General features: G+C 36.4%; 1 protein-coding gene across 2 annotated transcripts in view; it reads right to left on the bottom strand.

The window, feature by feature from the left end:
• dpyd (dihydropyrimidine dehydrogenase) overlaps positions 1–18,041 on the bottom strand; it is a 412,417-nt gene that overhangs the window by 182,629 nt on the left and 211,747 nt on the right. For both annotated transcript variants that reach the window (XM_002933799.5, XM_018093615.2), the window contains exons 12-13: positions 9,016–9,200; positions 7,455–7,670 (exon numbers count right to left, since the gene is read on the bottom strand). In XM_002933799.5, coding sequence (XP_002933845.2) covers positions 7,455–7,670; positions 9,016–9,200 — 401 coding nt within the window. The remainder of the gene's footprint in view (positions 1–7,454; positions 7,671–9,015; positions 9,201–18,041) is intronic.

The following is an 18,041-nucleotide window of genomic DNA, read 5'->3' on the forward strand; positions in this document are numbered from 1 at the left end:
TTTTATAGTTATTTCAAACCACAAACTAATTTCCTCAAATGTTCCTCATTTATCAAAAGGAGGAAAAATGACACAGAAAAATGTAAAAACTGTGACTTTTTCATTTTGTTGCACTAAAACTTCTTTTTTTATATTGTTGTACAAAATCCAGCATAAAAAATCCCCAAACCTCTATAAACACAAAGCAAAGTTGTAAAAGTGACGACTGCCAATGGCTTCTACATTATCTTGACAGGTTTTAGATGGTGTATTTTTGCATTTGGATTTGTCATGGTTTGTTGCATAATAAATTGCAACAAATAATGTTTTTTCCCCACACCTAAAACATATTTTGGTGTCAAAAAACCCGAACCAGAAAAATTGAGCCTTAATAAATGACCCCCTTAAAGTGTGCCATACTGTCTTGTAGAGGTAGTAATGAAAATCTCATTTTTTTCAAACATATAAACAATTAAATAAACCAACATGAACCACAGAGGATTTAAGTTATAAAAAAAAAAAAAAAGTAATACTCTTGAATTTGGAGTGCACGGTTTAAAATAAGGTACATTTTGAAGTCTGGGCTCGAGGGACACAGTATAGAGATTTCAACCTTCATATGTTAAAAACTGATTCTTTGGACACTATTTGGATTATTTTTTAGGGGAAAATACTTTTGCCTTCATATAAAATTTCAGAGTAATTTGTGAAATGACTGGCCACAGGGGGGGGGGGCAAAACATACATTTAATAAAGTATTTTGCTAATTGGAAAAAGGTGGACCATTTTCTAAAATAATTTATGTTGGGCCTTATAGCAGTACTGGGTTATTACAATTATGCATTATCTATTTTTCATTAAAGAATGTCCCTGGTGAGTAAGTCAGGAGCCGAGAATGACAGAACCATGGCAGGGTTAGGAATAGGCAACTGGATGTATAGGGTGTTTTAACCTTGACCAGCTAAAAGGGGGATGGTACTGGTATTGTTGGCAGGGGTCCACCATGTTGTCCCTGCCTCTGTCAAGAGTTTTGAGTTAACCACACTAATATACAGTGGCTTGCAAAAGTATTCGGCCCCCTTGAACTTTTCCACATTTTGTCACATTACAGCCACAAACATGAATCAATTTTATTGGAATTCCATGTGAAAGACCAATACAAAGTGGTGTACACGTGAGAAGTGGAAGGAAAATCATACACGATTCCAAACATTTTTAACAAATAAATAACTGCAAAGTGGGGTGTGCGTAATTATTCAGCCCCCTGAGTCAATACTTTGTAGAAGCACCTTTTGCTGCAATTACAGCTGCTAGTCTTTTAGGGTATGTCTCTACCAGCTTTGCACATCTAGAGACTGAAATCCTTGCCCATTCTTCTTTGCAAAACAGCTCCAGCTCAGTCAGATTAGATGGGCAGCGTTTGTGAACAGCAGTTTTCAGATCTTGCCACAGATTCTCGATTGGATTTAGATCTGGACTTTGACTGGGCCATTCTAACACATGGATATGTTTTGTTTTAAACCATTACATTGTTGCCCTGGCTTTATGTTTAGGGTCGTTGTCCTGCTGGAAGGTGAACCTCCGCCCCAGTCTCAAGTCTTTTGCAGACTCGAAGAAGTTTTCTTCCAAGATTGCCCTGTATTTGGCTCCATCCATCTTCCCATCAACTCTGACCAGCTTCCCTGTCCCTGCTGAGGAGAAGCCCCCCCAGAGCATTATGCTGCCACCACCATATTTGACAGTGGGGATGGTGTGTTCAGAGTGATGTGCAGTGTTAGTTTTCCGCCACACATAGCGTTTTGAATTTTGGCCAAAAAGTTCCATTTTGGTCTCATCTGACCAGAGCACCTTCTTCCACATGTTTGCTGTGTCCCCCCACATGGCTTGTGGCAAACTGCAAATTGGACTTCTTATGGTTTTCTGTTGACAATGGCTTTCTTCTTGCCACTCTTCCATAAAGGCCAACTTTGTGCAGTGCACGACTAGTAGTTGTCCTATGGACAGATTCCCCCACCTGAGCTGTAGATCTCTGCAGCTCGTCCAGAGTCACCATGGGCCTCTTGGCTGCATTTCTGATCAGCGCTCTCCTTGTTCGGCCTGTGAGTTTAGGTGGACGGCCTTGTCTTGGTAGGTTTACAGTTGTGCCATACTCCTTCCATTTCTGAATGATCGCTTGAACAGTGCTCCGTGGGATGTTCAAGGCTTTGGAAATCTTTTTGTAGCCTAAGCCTGCTTTAAATTTCTCAATAACTTTATCCCTGACCTGTCTGGTGTGTTCTTTGGACTTCATGGTGTTGTTGCTCCCAATATTCTCTTAGACAACCTCTGAGGCCATCACAGAGCCGCTGTATTTGTACTGACATTAGATTACACACAGGTGCACTCTATTTAGTCATTAGCACTCATCAGGCAATGTCTATGGGCAACTGACTGCACTCAGACAAAAGGGGGCTGAATAATTACGCACACCCCACTTTGCAGTTATTTATTTGTAAAAAATGTTTGGAATCATGTATGATTTTCGTTCCACTTCTCACGTGTACACCACTTTGTATTGGTCTTTCACGTGGAATTCCAATAAAATTGATTCATGTTTGTGGCTGTAATGTGACAAAATGTGGAAAAGTTAAAGGGGGCCAAATACTTTTGCAAGCCACTGTAAGTCTTTGAAAGAGGATATATAGGTATGGGATCCAATATTTGGAAACCTGTTATCCAAAAAATTCCAAATTATGAAAAGTTCATCTCCCTTAGACTACATTATAAGATAATAATTCTAATGTTTCATTCACTGTCATAAACAGTACCTTGTTTAATGTTTAAATTATTTTTCAATAGACTTAAGGTATGAAGATTCAAATTACAGAAAGACCCCTTATCTGGAAAACAGGTCCCATACCTATATTGATATATATCTTTATGACTGGTAGCTGTTTAGGGTTTTCTTTTGTTTTAATAAAGGGGCAAATAAATTCTTCTTTGTGTAGCTCACTTATTTCCAAACTAAATATTGAGATTACTGGTAAACTCATTAAGTCTCTATGCTAGGAATGACTTAAAAAAAAGCTAAAGACTTCAACTGCTTCAGACTTTATAGGAATTTAACATTTACTATAGCAAACTTCATTACTTTTTCAGGTTGCATCACCTTGTAAAGCTATGACCAATGGCTCTCTTTCTCCGAATATTCTGAAGCACATTCCAGTATTATTTTTCTGGCCTCTGGAGGACAAGTGCCATTTAATAGTATCCCAAATCATTAAAATTGTATGTGCTCAGAGCCGTATCTCCTTATGTCACAAAGGCCACCAAATCCCTCTATATCATTTTCAAATACATACATTTGAAAATAACAGTAATGCTAAAATGATGCTGTTGATTTTTTTTTTTACTCTGAAAAGCTATAAGGAAAGTTGTTAATTAGATGGTTATACTGTATTAGTAAGACAGTACTGACAAAGTCTTAATATAAAAACAGCACTTTTTACATAATGCTGAATAACTGAAAAAGTGCCATGTACATTTAGGGGCTGATTTACTAAATCCACGAATCCAAATGAGAAAAATTCGGATTGGAAAACGAACATTTTGCGACTTATTCGTATTTTTTTGCGATTTTTTTTTGTCGCCGTTACGACTTTTCCGTAAATTGACGCGACTTTTTCATTGCCATTATGACTTTCGTGAATTGTCGCGACTTTTTCATTGCCATTATTACTTTCGTGAATTGTCGCGACTTTTTCATAGCCATTATGACTTATGCGAATTGTCGCAACTTTCGTATTGAGAGTTCGAAAAAGTCACGACAATTCGCGAAAAAGTCGCAAAGTACCGATCATTACGAAAAAAACACATTCAGGCGCTTTTCGGACGTTCGTGGATTAGTAAATGTGCCCCTTAGGGTGCATTTTTATTCCGTCTAATTTTCAATTTAAAAAATATTTATTTTCACCTTGCAACCAATGACTTCATAGTAGAATATGACTGACCTTACAGTTATCCAACCAACTGGTCCATGGCTTAAGGATCTGTTCGCTGGGGGATCTGTTGTCATTTCCCCATGGAGGTGTCATACTTTTTAAAATAGCCAAGCAGTATGGTTAAAATTGCCAAAATGCCCAACCAAGCCTGGTCATAAATGGCAACCTGATTTGTAATTTGGCCTTGCATATATGTGGTATATAAGATCAAATCATCTAGACTAAGGGGCACATTTACTAATCCACGAATCCGAATCACGAATGGGAAAAAATCGTATTGGAAACGAAAATTTCGTAAGATTGCAAATATCACGAAAATGCTTACAAAAAAATCGTATTAGTCATGATTATATCGTATTGGCGATCCGAAAGTCACGAAATTTTCGTACCGAACAATTGTAAACAGCGGTAAAACCTTTTTTCGTGTAAACGTCCGAAAAAGTCGTGCGGCGTACGAAAAATTCGTGCGGCGTACGAAAAAGTTGGGCGTCCGCACGACGAAAATAAGCTCGGAGCGTTCGCATGAACGCTCATGCATTCGTGCATTCGTAAATGTGCCCCTATGAGAAGATTATTTGGAGAAAATACACCCTGTATGGTCACCTTGAAAACCTCTATAAAAAAGATTAACCATTCTGCCCTGGGACACTATGGTGGATTGTACAGTAACATAGTTCTCATCACCTGTATTGCAGATGCTGCAACTCTGTGTATACATAATCATAGCATATTTTTGTAGCCGTTAATTGAGGTGAAAAGAATACATCAAAAAAATGGAGAAAGAAAAACACTGAGTACATTTCTCTGGTGCATTCACATCACTGAGAACAAGTAATAAAGCCACTGCTGCTGATTATTGAAAGTGACAGCCACACAAATCAATGCGTGTCACAAGCAGAGTAAAAGCAGATGTCTCTGATTAATCAGAATTACATGTTCACAAGAGAGGAAAACATCTAAATAAAAGCAAACATTATGCTCTCTAAATGTTCTGCCTCCTGCTTGTGTTTCACTGTAGAACAAAGGAAAGAGTTTGCATTTGCTGCATTTAATATTCACATCACCCCCCCAAAGACTTCACAAAACATTACACAGCAATAAATTCAAGATAACCATTTTATCACATGGTGCTGTTACCTTAACGTTTTGGTATTGATTAAAGCATTGATTAGTTGATTCTTGCTTACTGGACAATGCATACTTAAACAGCATCCGTTTAATCTAAAAATAGCAATTTGTGTTAGCTGTACATTTCTTACAGATTCCACCTGAGAAACACTGCGTATATTCAGGAATAACTGATGCCTTGCTGGCTATAATGAACTACACCTCCCAGCATCAGCTTTCCCCCCGGGTCCATTCCTAATGGCTAGAAGGCTGACATTTTTGCAATAAACAAGCATTTAAAGAATTGGAAAATGCTTTGTTTAGGTGCTGAATACACACACAATATATATATATATTTATTTGTGTATATCCCTGCTGGATGATATACTTAGCCAATAGCTAGCTACCTGGTTTTTTTTTCTATCGTAATCCACAGATTAATATGAAAATGGATATTAAAATTGCAATACGGTAATGGAAAAATTAATGCATATCATGTTTTTCCTCATTATAGTGCTTGGGGAAGGAAATCTCATTAGTATGGAACTTGGGAAACCTGAGCCTTTTCAAGTTTTTTTTCTTCTTAGCAGGTTAAACAATGGATTTAAGCCCTTTCTGGGTTATAACGACTGATAATTCTAATGTGGAAATGATTATGCAAATTTTACAAATATTTCAATTTCTATTTCAACAACCACTTAGTTATTCCTTAAGCTCATGTTCTGTTTCTTAATAAAAATTGTTATTTCTAGTATTATATTGAGGGTTCGTTTCTTTTAGGTGCATTTTTCTATTTTATAAAAACAAAAAGTATGGATTATTTAAAACTTTAACACAAAATTATAATGATAATTTTCTGAAAATAACTGTGGTCTGATCGTCTACATCTCCTGATGCTGCTTTCTGCATGGATAATGGAGGCACATGTCCTGTTAAATAAGCACTAAGGTGAGCCCCCAGCCTTGTACATGACCCTTTAAAGGAAAGCTATACCCTCGAACAATGTAGGTCTCTATAAAAATATAACATATAAAACAGCTCATATGTAAAGCCCTGCTTCATCAAAACATTTTCATAAAAATATACTTTTTTAGCAGTATGTGCCCCTGGATAATAAGTAGAAAGTTGCCATTTTAAGCTAAGGAATCATAAGATTAACAGTGTGCACACAAATAAACCAAGGGCACACATACATGCTAGGTCACATACGCCAATTAATGGACAGAGTTCTGTCTTACTCCCACAATTCTTCCTGTTACAGTTAGAGGTGTATTATTTCCTGTCCAGTTTTTTGCACTTTGCACACTACGTTTCCAGTCACAAATGAACCATTGTGTGTTTTTATGGCTAGAATCACAAATAACTGATGGGTCATGCCATATACCTTAGAGCAGTGATCCCCAACCAGTGGTTCTTGAGCAACATGTTGCTTACCAACCCCTTGGATGTTGCTCTCCGTGCCCCCAAACCAGGTAGTTATTTTTGAATTTCTGACTTGGGGGCAAGTTTTGGTTGAATAAAAAAAAGATTTCCTACCAAATAAAGCCTCCTGTAAGCTGATAGTGTGCATAGAGGCCCCTAATAGCCAATCTTGGCCCTTATTTGGCACTTTGGAACTTTTATGGTGCTTGTGTTGTTCTCCAAGTCTTTTTACATTTGACTGTGGCTCACGAGTAAGAAAGGTTGGGGACCCTGCCTTAGAGGTTAGCATTTAACAGTATGTTCATTTTATTTATTAATTTTAGAAGAAAATGTTAAATAGAAATGTCTTTATTTATACAAATTGCTTAAATACCATTTTCTACATCACACAATGGGCATTTTCTGAATTCAATTAAATCCACATCAATACAATATTTCCATAATTTTTTTTTTGTTCTTGGGTAATGCATTGCCAGTTAATATTAGTTAATGGTCATTTTGCTATAACAACTGAATAAATGTAAATCAGCTTTTTAATCAGCTATAATGTTTAATGTTACACTTTTTAGATCTCCATCTATTCTCCATCAAGGAATCAGAATTAATTAATCAAACATTTATGTAGTACGTTCAAACAGATCTACTAGTTTCATAACAGTCAATCTAAAGTCTTCAATTCCATTTGATTCAAAGTTACAAATAAATCTTACTGCAGAGAAATGCACAGTTAATAACATATATGATAAAGGGAGAAACACCCATTACCAGCTAGAAATTGATACCAGTAGAGCTGATATGAACTGTAAAAACATTTCCATGGGATTTTGCATCCTAAACCAGCCTTTCTTTTGGGGAGCTGAGATAATGAAACCCAGATGATTCAGACAAACTGATTCTATAACATACTAAAAGTTGACATAAAGGTGTTTTCCATATCGATTTCAGGTAAAACTAAAGTGTACTTACCTTTTCAAGGGAAAAGGTTTTGGTTAGAGCAAAACCCCATCCTGCTTCAAATGCTCTACGTATCATTGGGGCACTTGTGGTTGGAGGAGCACTTGCCAAGCCAAAAGGATTTGGAAATTTTATCCCAACCATTTCCACACTTATATCAACCAGATCAATTGGAGTGTAAAACAAAGGCAACTCAGGCTTGTTAGTGATAGATACTCCATGTAGAGACTGTAAAAAGGAAAAAAAAAAAACATATCAGGTGCACATACTGCAAGAATGTACAAAATGTATTTCCATTAAAAAGTGCACTAGCTGAATACTCTATATTACATGCAAGCAGCTGCTAAAAAAAGAACAAAAAATAATTATTTTACATATATATATATATAATGTATTACTGAGTGACAACATGTACAAAAGATTGCCTTATCTCAAGTGAAATTCAGTGGAAAGACAAAATTTTCAGCACTTTACATATAAAAATAATAGTCATTCTAAACAGCCCAGGGGATCATAGGGATCTTTATAAAATTCCTTTTTGAAAGTGCTGGAGAACTAAGGGACACAAATCCATGCAACTTTGTACTATTATAGTTTATATAAACAAAGTTACTTTTTAGCCATGAGAGCAGCCATTCAAAAGAGAAAAGGCACAGGTTACATAGCAGATAACAGATAAAACCCCCATTATATTCTATAGAATCTGTTATCTGCTATGTATCCTGTGCCTTTTCTCTTTTTTTCCCAGCTTGAATGACTGCCCCGTGGCTACACAGCAGCTTTGTTTATATAAACTATAGTAGGGTTTCTGTAGCAAACACACTAGTGCAGGGCAACATTACATTATATTTTAATTACTTTAAAACACTTCATTTTTAGGTGGTTTTTTTTTTTTAAATTACTGTTTCTTCAAACTCACTGAAGGGTGCCAAATGCTAGTGACCCCAAGTTGCTTACCTGATACCCTGGGCTGGTGCTCCTATTAGCAGAAAATCGCACCAGCCCAGGATACATGCAAGCGAGTGATCCGATTCCTTTCTTCTTATTTCTCTGCAAACACGGGTCAAAAAGTAGGGCTTTTCTCTCTACTGCACATGCACAGCTGGTGCAAAGAAAGAAGACGGAAGAGGATGATTTGCCTGCATGTACTCCAGGCTAGAGTGTTTTTATGCTACCAGGAGCACCAGCCCAGGGTATCAGGTAAGTGAATGCAATCACTGGGGGGAGGGGCGTGCATAACATTTTGGCATCCCCCAGTGATTCCACCTTTCCTTTAAGTCCAGGCAACACTACAAAAACATTAAACTTGTAGAGTATTAAAAAAAGAAATAACAAGTTCTGCAGAATTTTACCTTAAAAGAGATGTGAGAATTAGACTTCTTAACGAATCACTATCTGCATTTCTGCAAAATGTCAAAACTACCATATGCTTTTTCATAAATTAGTCATTATAGTGAGACACAGGTATGCACTTGAATAAACTCATTATATTTCTTTCATTTGCTTAAATGTAAGCATTCATTTTTAATGACACTCAATTTTTTTCTTTGCTGGTAGACTGCACATTGTTTACCTGTATATGTTTGTGTATATGCCAAGATGCCTGTTTCCCATCATTCACAGATTCCACTGTTGTATTTGCTAAGCCAGCAATATCTCCACCCACAAAAACTCCAGCTTCACTGGTTTGCATTGTCACTGGATCAGCTTCAGGAAGGCCCCATCTGTTAAACTTGATTGGTTTCATGGCTTCAAGAACTAAAAAAAGAGAGGAGCAAAAGTGTGAAATGGTTATGCAATAAATCAGATGATGACCCCTAACTATGCCACAACCTCTGGGAAGAGGATCTACTGTATTTGACACATATGTATTAAAAATGCTCAACAGTTAAGAACATCAATAAGGTCTCTATGCACCAGGTCCCGCCTAGCTGTTAGGTTTTCTGCTTAATGAAAGTTAACATAGAAAAAATATTATTGAATTCTAAACGAATCATGTATACACATAGGGGGTGATTTATCAATGGTCAAGTTTGCATTTTTTTCTTGATTTGTTTTTTTTGCAATTAAAAAAAATTCAAATTCGAGTTATGGTTAAAAAATGTAATTGTCTGGTATTAATTAAGTGTAAAAAACCCAAAAACTAAAAGCTTGCAAATTTCTATAGTAGTCAATGGGCGTTGGCGTTGTCAAATTTTTCTCGAGTTTTTCAAGTTTTTAGAGCTTGTAAACTCGAAAAATGTGAAAACTTGAAAATTGATAAATAAGGCCTATAGTATGAGTGTAGGACAATTGAGACAAAGGGCAACACTGATGTAAATTACCAGACTGACATGTACTGAAATATAGTACCATATATAACACTCAGCACCAGGAAACAAATGTAGAAAAATCCCCCCAAAAATGTATAAATAGTGTCAAGGAACATTTCTTTAATACCCTTAAAGGGAAAGTGCGATCAAATTTGCAAAAGAACACAGTGCTTGAAGCCTTCAGGGCTTTGTTACCTGTAGGGGATTTTCCCTCCCATAGTGGCTGAAAATACCTTGGAATAGCAACATGGTAGAGACTTTACATGCATTAACCTAGTTTATTTGTTGAGAAATACAGAAGAAAACTTGCTCTGCTGACAATAGAGAGCAGAAAGAAATCTGCTTGAAACTCCTGTCTGGATCACCTTTTCTGCCTTCAAGGAATACTGTCATGGGAAAGCATGTTTTTTTTTTCAAAATGCATCAGTTAATAGAGCTTCTCCAGCAGAATCCTGCTTTGAAATCAGTCATTTTTGAAAAATCCAAGTCTGGCTCATGACTCAGTTTGAGTCAGTTTCAGGACTCCAGTTACATGGGAGTATCTGAAAGTAGTTCTAATGTGTAGGGTGGATTCCTTCTGAAAGCTTATAATCACACACAATGCACTGAGATGGCTGCCTGCACACCGATATTCGAACAAAAAAAATTGTTGGTTGAAGAATAAAATTTGAAATGGAAAGTAAATTATTTGCTATGTAAACAGTGTAATTTAGAAGTAAAAATCATGACAGAATCCCTTTAACTCTGTCATTGCCAGCTGAGCCTTTTTTTGGGGGGGGGATAAGTGGCACTGTATGGGGAACTCATGTAATTTGGTTATAGGTATAATAATACCTAAACAATACCTGTTTTTCTTCATCATTTAGATCAGGGATCCCCAACCAGTGGCTCGAGGGCAACATGTTGGATTGCAACAATTGAATGTTGCTCTGAGTGCCCCCAATCCAGGTAGTTATTTTTGAATTCCTGACTAAAGGTGGCCATACACCATTGGTCCCATGAAAGATCGTTACCACCCTCAACAGACGTTCAGGGCTGAATTGTCAGATATGGAGGTAGAAACAATATTAATTCTACCTCCTTCTGCCCATTCAGCCCTGATCGTAGATTTTGCTTGGGTACCTTCAATGGCGCCCAATCAAAATCTTTTAATCTGGGTGATCGACAAGTAAACCGATATCTGCAGCCTTTTGCAATATCGTTTGCCTCGTCGAGCAGTCATACACCCACCCACCGAATATTGTACGAAACAATGTTTCATACAATATCATTGGTGTGTATATGGCCAGCTCTAGTGGCAAGTTTTGGCTGAATAAAAACAAGATAGTGTGCATAGGGGCTGCCTAATAGCCAATCTTAGCCTTTATTTGGTACCTCCATTAACTTTTGTGATGCTTGTGTTGCTCTCCAAGTCTTTTTACATTTGACTGTGGCTCAGAAAGCTTGGGGATCCCTGACTTAAATGAAAAATTTGATATTTTGATGTTTAGATCTTGATTTTTGTCTATATATTGAAATATACTGAACCAACAATCTTTGCCTTTGTACAGATTATGGCATTTAAAATAAATTATAGAATAACATGCTGAAAAGAATGAGCGAAGTGTATCAACTGCTTGTTGTCTCTAATGTTATGTCCCTGGTTGTTATAAGTGTTCTTGATGAGGAAATAACATGACTTTGTACAGTAGCTCTACATTCTTGAATGAGATAAATGTAATGTTCACTCACTAACTTCAACTAAATGCTTTTCTCCAGGATCAATACGTTTGTCAACATTCAGTATATAAAATAAAAATTATAGCAATGAGCCAATCTATCCTATTTTGCTTTGCCAAAAAAAATCACGATACAGTGAAAATTTGCAAAATGCATTGAATGGGTGTTTTTTTCACGGCAAATTTTCCTAGCAGTACATACATTGAGGGGTATATTTATCATGCTGTGTAAAAAGTGGAGTGAAGCATTACTGGTGATGTTGCCCAGGGCAACCAATCAGCAATTAGATTTCAACAGTTAGCAGCCAGATCAGATGCTTTGCTTTGGTTTTCTATGAGCAACATCACCAGTAATGTTTTACTCCAATTTTTACACAGCGTGATAAATACACCACTGAGTCTATGGATAGTTTTTCTTAGCAACTTTTTAATTCACGCAAAATACAAAAGGGGTCTATGGGTGTTTTATCACCACATTTTTTGTGGTGAAAGTGATTTTCTTCCAGAAATTATATTTCTTGTGATTTGAAAAAAATAAACTTTTTCAGGCTTTTTACGTTGAGAACCAAAAGGTGAAATCTAATCTAAATCTAACAAGCAGAAAACAGCACTGGCCCAGGGTATTTTCGTAGAAGCTCATTCACCACTCTGTTCTTCATTTTAATTATTTATTATCATTATTATCCAGGCCTAGGCAAGCCTAGACAGGCACATAAGCATTAAAAAAAAACAGACTTCTTGCGTCTAAGTTCAGCTTATGTTATCAACTAGGGAATATGTTGCCACTTTAAAAATACTACTACTAATAATATAGAAAATGGTAGGTAATTAGGCTAGCATGCCTTAGGAGCAGGTTCAAAAAAGGTAGCAGGTTTAAAAAAAAGAGCTTTGTTACACCGGAAATACATGTAATCCATTTTACTTACTTGTGGTATGGGTAATGGATTATAACAATTTAAAGATGGTTATTGTGTGCAATAAATGTTTTTTGTTTTAAAGAAAATTAAATTAGATTCAAAGAAGGCCATACACAAGCCAGTAAAAACCACCTCCACTTGGCAGCTTATTAAATTGTATATGGGCCTGGCTTACCAATATAGCATAATTGAATCTTTCAGTTGGTCCTCTTTCTTTATTTTTTATAATTTTTAAATTATTTGCCTTCTTCTTCTGACTCCTTCAGCTTTGTTTTGTAAGACTACTATTATATTGTCATTGTTACTTTGTATTACTTTCAAATCACTGCCTGGTTTCTAGGTTAAATTGGAACCTAGCAACCGTATAGCTGCTGAAATTCTAAACTAGAGAGCTGCTGAACAAAAATCTAAATAATTCAAAAACTGCTAATAAAAAAAAATTAAAGACCATCTGCATATTGTCTGAATAACATTTTGAAGGCGATAAATGTGACCTGTTCTTAAAAAATGTGACCTTTACATAGAATGATCCAACCAAAACCATACTGTTTTCAATACAATCAAAGAGTGACTTTACAGCTAAATATAACACTCTGTGATATCATATAATTTGAAGAATAGTCCAGTATCTTAGCACTGATACATATCCATCCCCACCACTTAATGGCACATGGATTAGTGCTTTCTTATTTTACAGCAGATGTCCCTTGAACATTACTTGGTTTGGAATTAGTCATGAGCGAATCTGCCCCCTTTTGTCTCACTAAAAAATTTGCAAAACTGCTGAAAAATGTGCACTCTGCAAATTTTTGTGGATGATTTGCGGAAAATTCACCAATGGCAAAATTCTGAATTTCACAGCAAATCCATGCCTGGCAAAAAAAAATAAAATCACTTTTTGGGGTTTATTCACACAAAGGAGTGAGTGTATGGACATAATACTTACATCTGATCTTTTTAGATTTGACTTAGTGCCAGAATCACCTGCAGTGACAAAAAATATAGAGCTGGGCGGTATGACCAAAAATTTATATCACGGTATTTTTCAAAATTATATCGGTATCACGGTATTTGACGGTATATAAATAAAAAATAAATAATAAATATTGGTGGCCCCCACAACCCCCCCAACCACAACCCCGACCCCCCCCCCAACCCCAACACCCCCCCCCACAACTCCAACCTCCCCACACAACTCCAACCCCCCCACAACCCCAACCACATAAACCGGTATACCGCCCAGCACTAAAAAAATATACTTCCCAGTCTGTGAATACCCTTAATAGACCCCACTTTCAATATATATTAAAAAACTAAAAAATTAACTAGAAAAGCATTTATTTATAATGTATATATTAGACAGCAGATACATTATTTGTATGGGAGTATCTTTTTACTGACAGAACAATTTTTTAGATTGATTCTTTGTGGTAGGAACAGTGGTTCCTATTAACCAACATAGACACATTGCTGACCTGTGTTGGTAAATGAGGCCCACAAGTAAATTCAACTGCCACAATTGGTTTGGAAAACAAGAGGGAACAATAGGGGGCCCATTTATCAAAGTCCGAATTTCGAACATTTAAAAGTATGATTGAAAAAATTCGGATTAAATCTGATAATTTCTGATGTGCGTTAAAAGTGAAAAAAAATTTGCATCATGGTCGTACGAAAATATCATATGATCCGAAAGTTCCAAAATTTTTGTATCTGAACAATCATTAACAGTGCAAAAACCATTCTGACTGATTCTCCAGTGCATGATTTTGGAAACCCTCCCATAGGAGGTCACAATACCGAAGCTTGAATGAATTCCGAAACATTCATACTCAATGCGACAAATACGATTTTGTTGCACAAACTGCCGCAAAGTACAAACAAGTAGCAGAAATTAACTAAATTATCGCAGAAAATACGCACAATTCTAAAACTTAGAAAAAATACACATTTTTAGCATTCGGACTGAATCGTACTTTAATGAATAGGCCCCAAAGACTTTCTTTTTATAAACACAATGGGGAGTTTGTGTATTTTGAGTTGACAAACAAAATTTGCAAAAAATGTGTATTATTGTACATATTATTGTATTATTGTATTATAGCTGCCATTCCATATTGAAGTATTACATATTGGATCTTCAGTTGCTTATGTTCAGTAAAAAATAAATATTTAGCTTCTATATAAGGCCTGTACAGACTTTTAATGACCAGCTAGAAAGAATTGAAATATATGTTGTGCAGATTGTTTTTAAACAACATATATTTAATTTACAAAACTGACGCCTTTTCTCTAATCTAAAAGAATCTTTCTTTGTTTTTTATATTTTCCTATTTGTTTTGACCTTTAAGGTTTTCTTATCAATTCCATGTGGATCAGCAGGAGAGTATATATTGGGTTTTATATCTAAGAAATAGAAATGATGAAAATATATTAATAACAAGGTTCAATAGGAAAAGTGCAACAAATTCAAAGGATACCGAGGGAAATAATCAGTATTTTTAATCCATGGGTAAGTATGTGCTGTGAATGCATGGGCAATGCCCTTGATACATGGATAAGTTATTTTACCTTGCAAACTGATATTAAAATTATAAAACTGTAAGTTTTCATTTACACTATACACTTCAATGAATCTGTATGTGTTTCAGTTTAGCACCAGAAAATAATTTCCTGATGTCAGGAAAACAAACTACAATTGAAAGGGATAGAGCATGCTGATGTCTCTGAACATGCCACAAGCCTCCTAGGTTGTGTAAGCAAATTCATATGATTTGTATAGACACGGTTAGACCTTCTCTTTATTAGTTGAAACTAATATTTTTTCACTTATAATATAAAGTGTTTCATGAGAATACTTAATACATCAATAATATGGAAATGTTAATGGGATGGGGTGGTAACAGGAAAAGGACAACTAGCTGGATATTATGATAGATATATTTAATCACAATAGACTCAAATAGAGGCAGGACATTTTGAAACTTGACGTCCCATAATAATAATAAGTATTATTCAAATTTTTAAAAAACATTTTCTATTTTAGTATATATAATCTCCCCTTCCTTCCTCTGGCATTTGACACCATGAACTGATTAACAATATTAAAAGAGCAGTCAGACCTTGCGCTGTGGGGTATTTGTGCAGGTTCATCTGTGAAGTCATGTGAATGTTGATGCTTCTGTTTACAAATTCTCTTCTGTTCACTGTGTCTAATTTGAGTTCTAGTTTAGGTTGTTCATCTGACCCCTTGGCTTTGACCTCAGCTTTTTTGACCGCATGTGATTGATGCCTGCCTCATCTCTGCTGATCGAACCGAGATACAGTGCCTTGTCTGAACTAATATCCTCTCTTCATCTTAGCTGGTCCTGTTCTAACCTTTAGGTCCTTAATGCTCAGTGAGAGGCATAGGGAGGTTATTCTTCTACAGAGTCACCATGGAACGTGACAAGAGGTTACACAAAATGAAATGTTCAGAAGGATAGAAGAGAGAGGAATTTAGCACAGGTACTGTTAAGCTGCTTGGCAAAAAGCAGAAAGTAGATTAGAAGGTAAGAAAGGTAAAATGTGAACAGAAAATGTTGTTTGATGTTTTTTACTTAGTAAATGGCTCTAAACGTTATTCTTTCTTTTACGGTGTATTTAAAATTTGAATACACATTTTAAGAAAAGTGAAGGGGCCAATGTACGATTGAATCTGAATACAAATAATTTGTATTTTTTAGTTTTAGAACTGTGCGTATTTACTGATATATTTTCATTAATTTCTGCGACTTTTCCATACTTTGCGACAATGTGTGCAACAAAATCGTATTGCTGCAACAGGTATAAAAGTTTCGGATTCATTCAAGCTTCCGTATCATGACTTTCCTTGGGCCAGGTTGGAGCTGCAGAGTGCCATTGAGCCCTATGGGAGACTTTCCTTGGGCCAGGTTGGAGCTGCAGAGTGCCATTGAGCCCTATGGGAGACTTTCCTTGGGCCGGGTTGGAGCTGCAGAGTGCCATTGAGCCCTATGGGAGACTTTCCTTGGGCCAGGTTGGAGCTGCAGAGTGGCATTGAGCCCTATGGGAGACTTTCCTTGGGCCAGGTTGGAGCTGCAGAGTGCCATTGAGCCCTATGGGAGACTTTCCTTGGGCCAGGTTGGAGCTGCAGAGTGCCATTGAGTCCTATGGGGGGCGTCCAAAAAACATGCACAGAAGGATCAAAGTCAGAAAGGTTTTTGCGCCTTTTACGATCGTTCGGATACAAAACTTTTGGAACTTTCGAATCATACCACAATATTGTGGTATGATGTGATCCAAAATTTTTGGATCTAATACGATTTTTTACCACTCGTATTTTTTAAAGCCCGAAATTTGGACTTTGATAAATCAGCCCCTAAATGTTCACTTATTAAAACATTGATTAGTGTTTAAGAAGTACCTTAAAAATTAAACATGAAACCCAAATTAAATCATCCATACCTGTTATAAATGTACTTAAAATTCTGAGCTGTCAATCATATACTGCCTGAGGTATAGAGGAGGTGCAGGTAATATATGATTGTCAGCTCAGATTTTTTAATTACAAATACTTTAACTTTCCATTCAGCACTTCCTAGATAACACTAAATGGCAAATTCATAAGACTTTGGGGTGACAAAATGGCTCCTGCCTGCTTGCTGTGACTGTAAATTCCAGGATAAAAATGAAAATAGTTTATATGGTATGTAAAGTTTATTTTGCTCAACTAACCTGATAGAAAATAATTTGGAATAATTTTTTAGGGTGACAGGTACCCTTTAACGGAAAACTATACCGCCAGAATGAATACTCCACCAACAGATAGTATATATCATATTAAATGGCCTATTAAAGAATCTCACCAAACTAAAATATATATATTAGTAAATATTGCCCTTTCCCTTGATCCACCATTTAGTGATGGGCTGGGTGCTCCCTCAGAGATCCCATGACCAGAAATAATGCAGCTCTAACTGTAACAGGAAGAAGTGTGGGAGCAAAAGGCAGAATTCTGTCCATTCATTGGCTGATGGGGCCGAGCATGTATGTGTGCCTTGGCTTGTTTGTGTGCACTGTGAATCCTATGATCCCAGGAGGAGGCCCTTAATTCTTAAAATGGCACTTTTCTATTTAGGAGTACCCAATAGCACATACTACTAAAAAAGTATATTTTTACAAAAATGGTATATTTAGATGAAGCAGGGTTTTACATATGAGCTTGTTTATGCAATATATTTTTATAGAGACCTACATTGTTTGGGGGTAAAGTTTTCCTTTAATAAATTCTCCCCACAGTGTAGTGGAACAGAGATCGGCCTGAAAATCATGAAAACAAGGATTTTTTTGTGCAGATCTCTGTTGTACTTGGTGTAGATGCACTTAAGCTGAAGCTGTGCTAAACCCAAATGCACATAGGAGGGGGATCCACTTCTCTTTGCCTGGCTACAAAATACAGGTGTGTGTCCTTTCCCTACATTAAATTTTTGGACAGACTACCTTTTTCATGTGTAAAGTGTAAGGTATATAGTTGCATACCAATGCATAACTATTAAGGCTTCAGACTGTATAATATAAAGGGATGTAAGGCTACCCTTTCCTTGTGCAGCTCAGCTGGGTCTGTCCAGTCACATAATTTGTATGGCTTACCTGGAT

Source organism: Xenopus tropicalis, chromosome 4 (assembly GCF_000004195.4).
Source record: "Xenopus tropicalis strain Nigerian chromosome 4, UCB_Xtro_10.0, whole genome shotgun sequence".
In the NCBI taxonomy this organism is placed as follows: Eukaryota; Metazoa; Chordata; class Amphibia; order Anura; family Pipidae; genus Xenopus; species Xenopus tropicalis.